Here is a 266-nt window from a genome sequence, read left to right on the forward strand (position 1 = left end):
AGCACCGCGTGCGTGAGATCCAGGCGCTGCGGGATGGCCCCGCAGGTGAGGGGGCAGGATGGGTCCCTGCTCGGTGTGGGTCTGCCGTGGGGCATAGCGAAGGCAGCGTGCCCCCCTGGGGTGCCGGGCAGTGCAATGCAGACGTGCCACCGCTATCCTTCCTCCACAGCCTCTCTGCAACAGAACGTGCGGGACCCGCAGCTGAAGACAGAAGCGAAACCCCCAGAGAGCGTGAGTGGGGGTCTGGGGCACCAGGGGCGACCCCG

At 68.8% G+C, this 266-nt stretch overlaps 1 protein-coding gene across 1 annotated transcript in view; it reads left to right on the top strand.

Annotated features, from left to right (window-relative positions):
* Window positions 1–169: 169 nt before the first annotated feature.
* Window positions 170–266, top strand: part of STAT6 (signal transducer and activator of transcription 6, interleukin-4 induced) — a gene marked incomplete at both ends in the record, with an annotated part of 4,015 nt that continues 3,918 nt past the window's right edge. The window contains one exon of the mRNA XM_010293722.1: window positions 170–231. Coding sequence (XP_010292024.1) covers window positions 170–231 — 62 coding nt within the window. The remainder of the gene's footprint in view (window positions 232–266) is intronic.

Source organism: Phaethon lepturus, unplaced genomic scaffold, assembly GCF_000687285.1.
Source record: "Phaethon lepturus isolate BGI_N335 unplaced genomic scaffold, ASM68728v1 scaffold45148, whole genome shotgun sequence".
NCBI classification, from domain to species: domain Eukaryota; kingdom Metazoa; phylum Chordata; class Aves; order Phaethontiformes; family Phaethontidae; genus Phaethon; species Phaethon lepturus.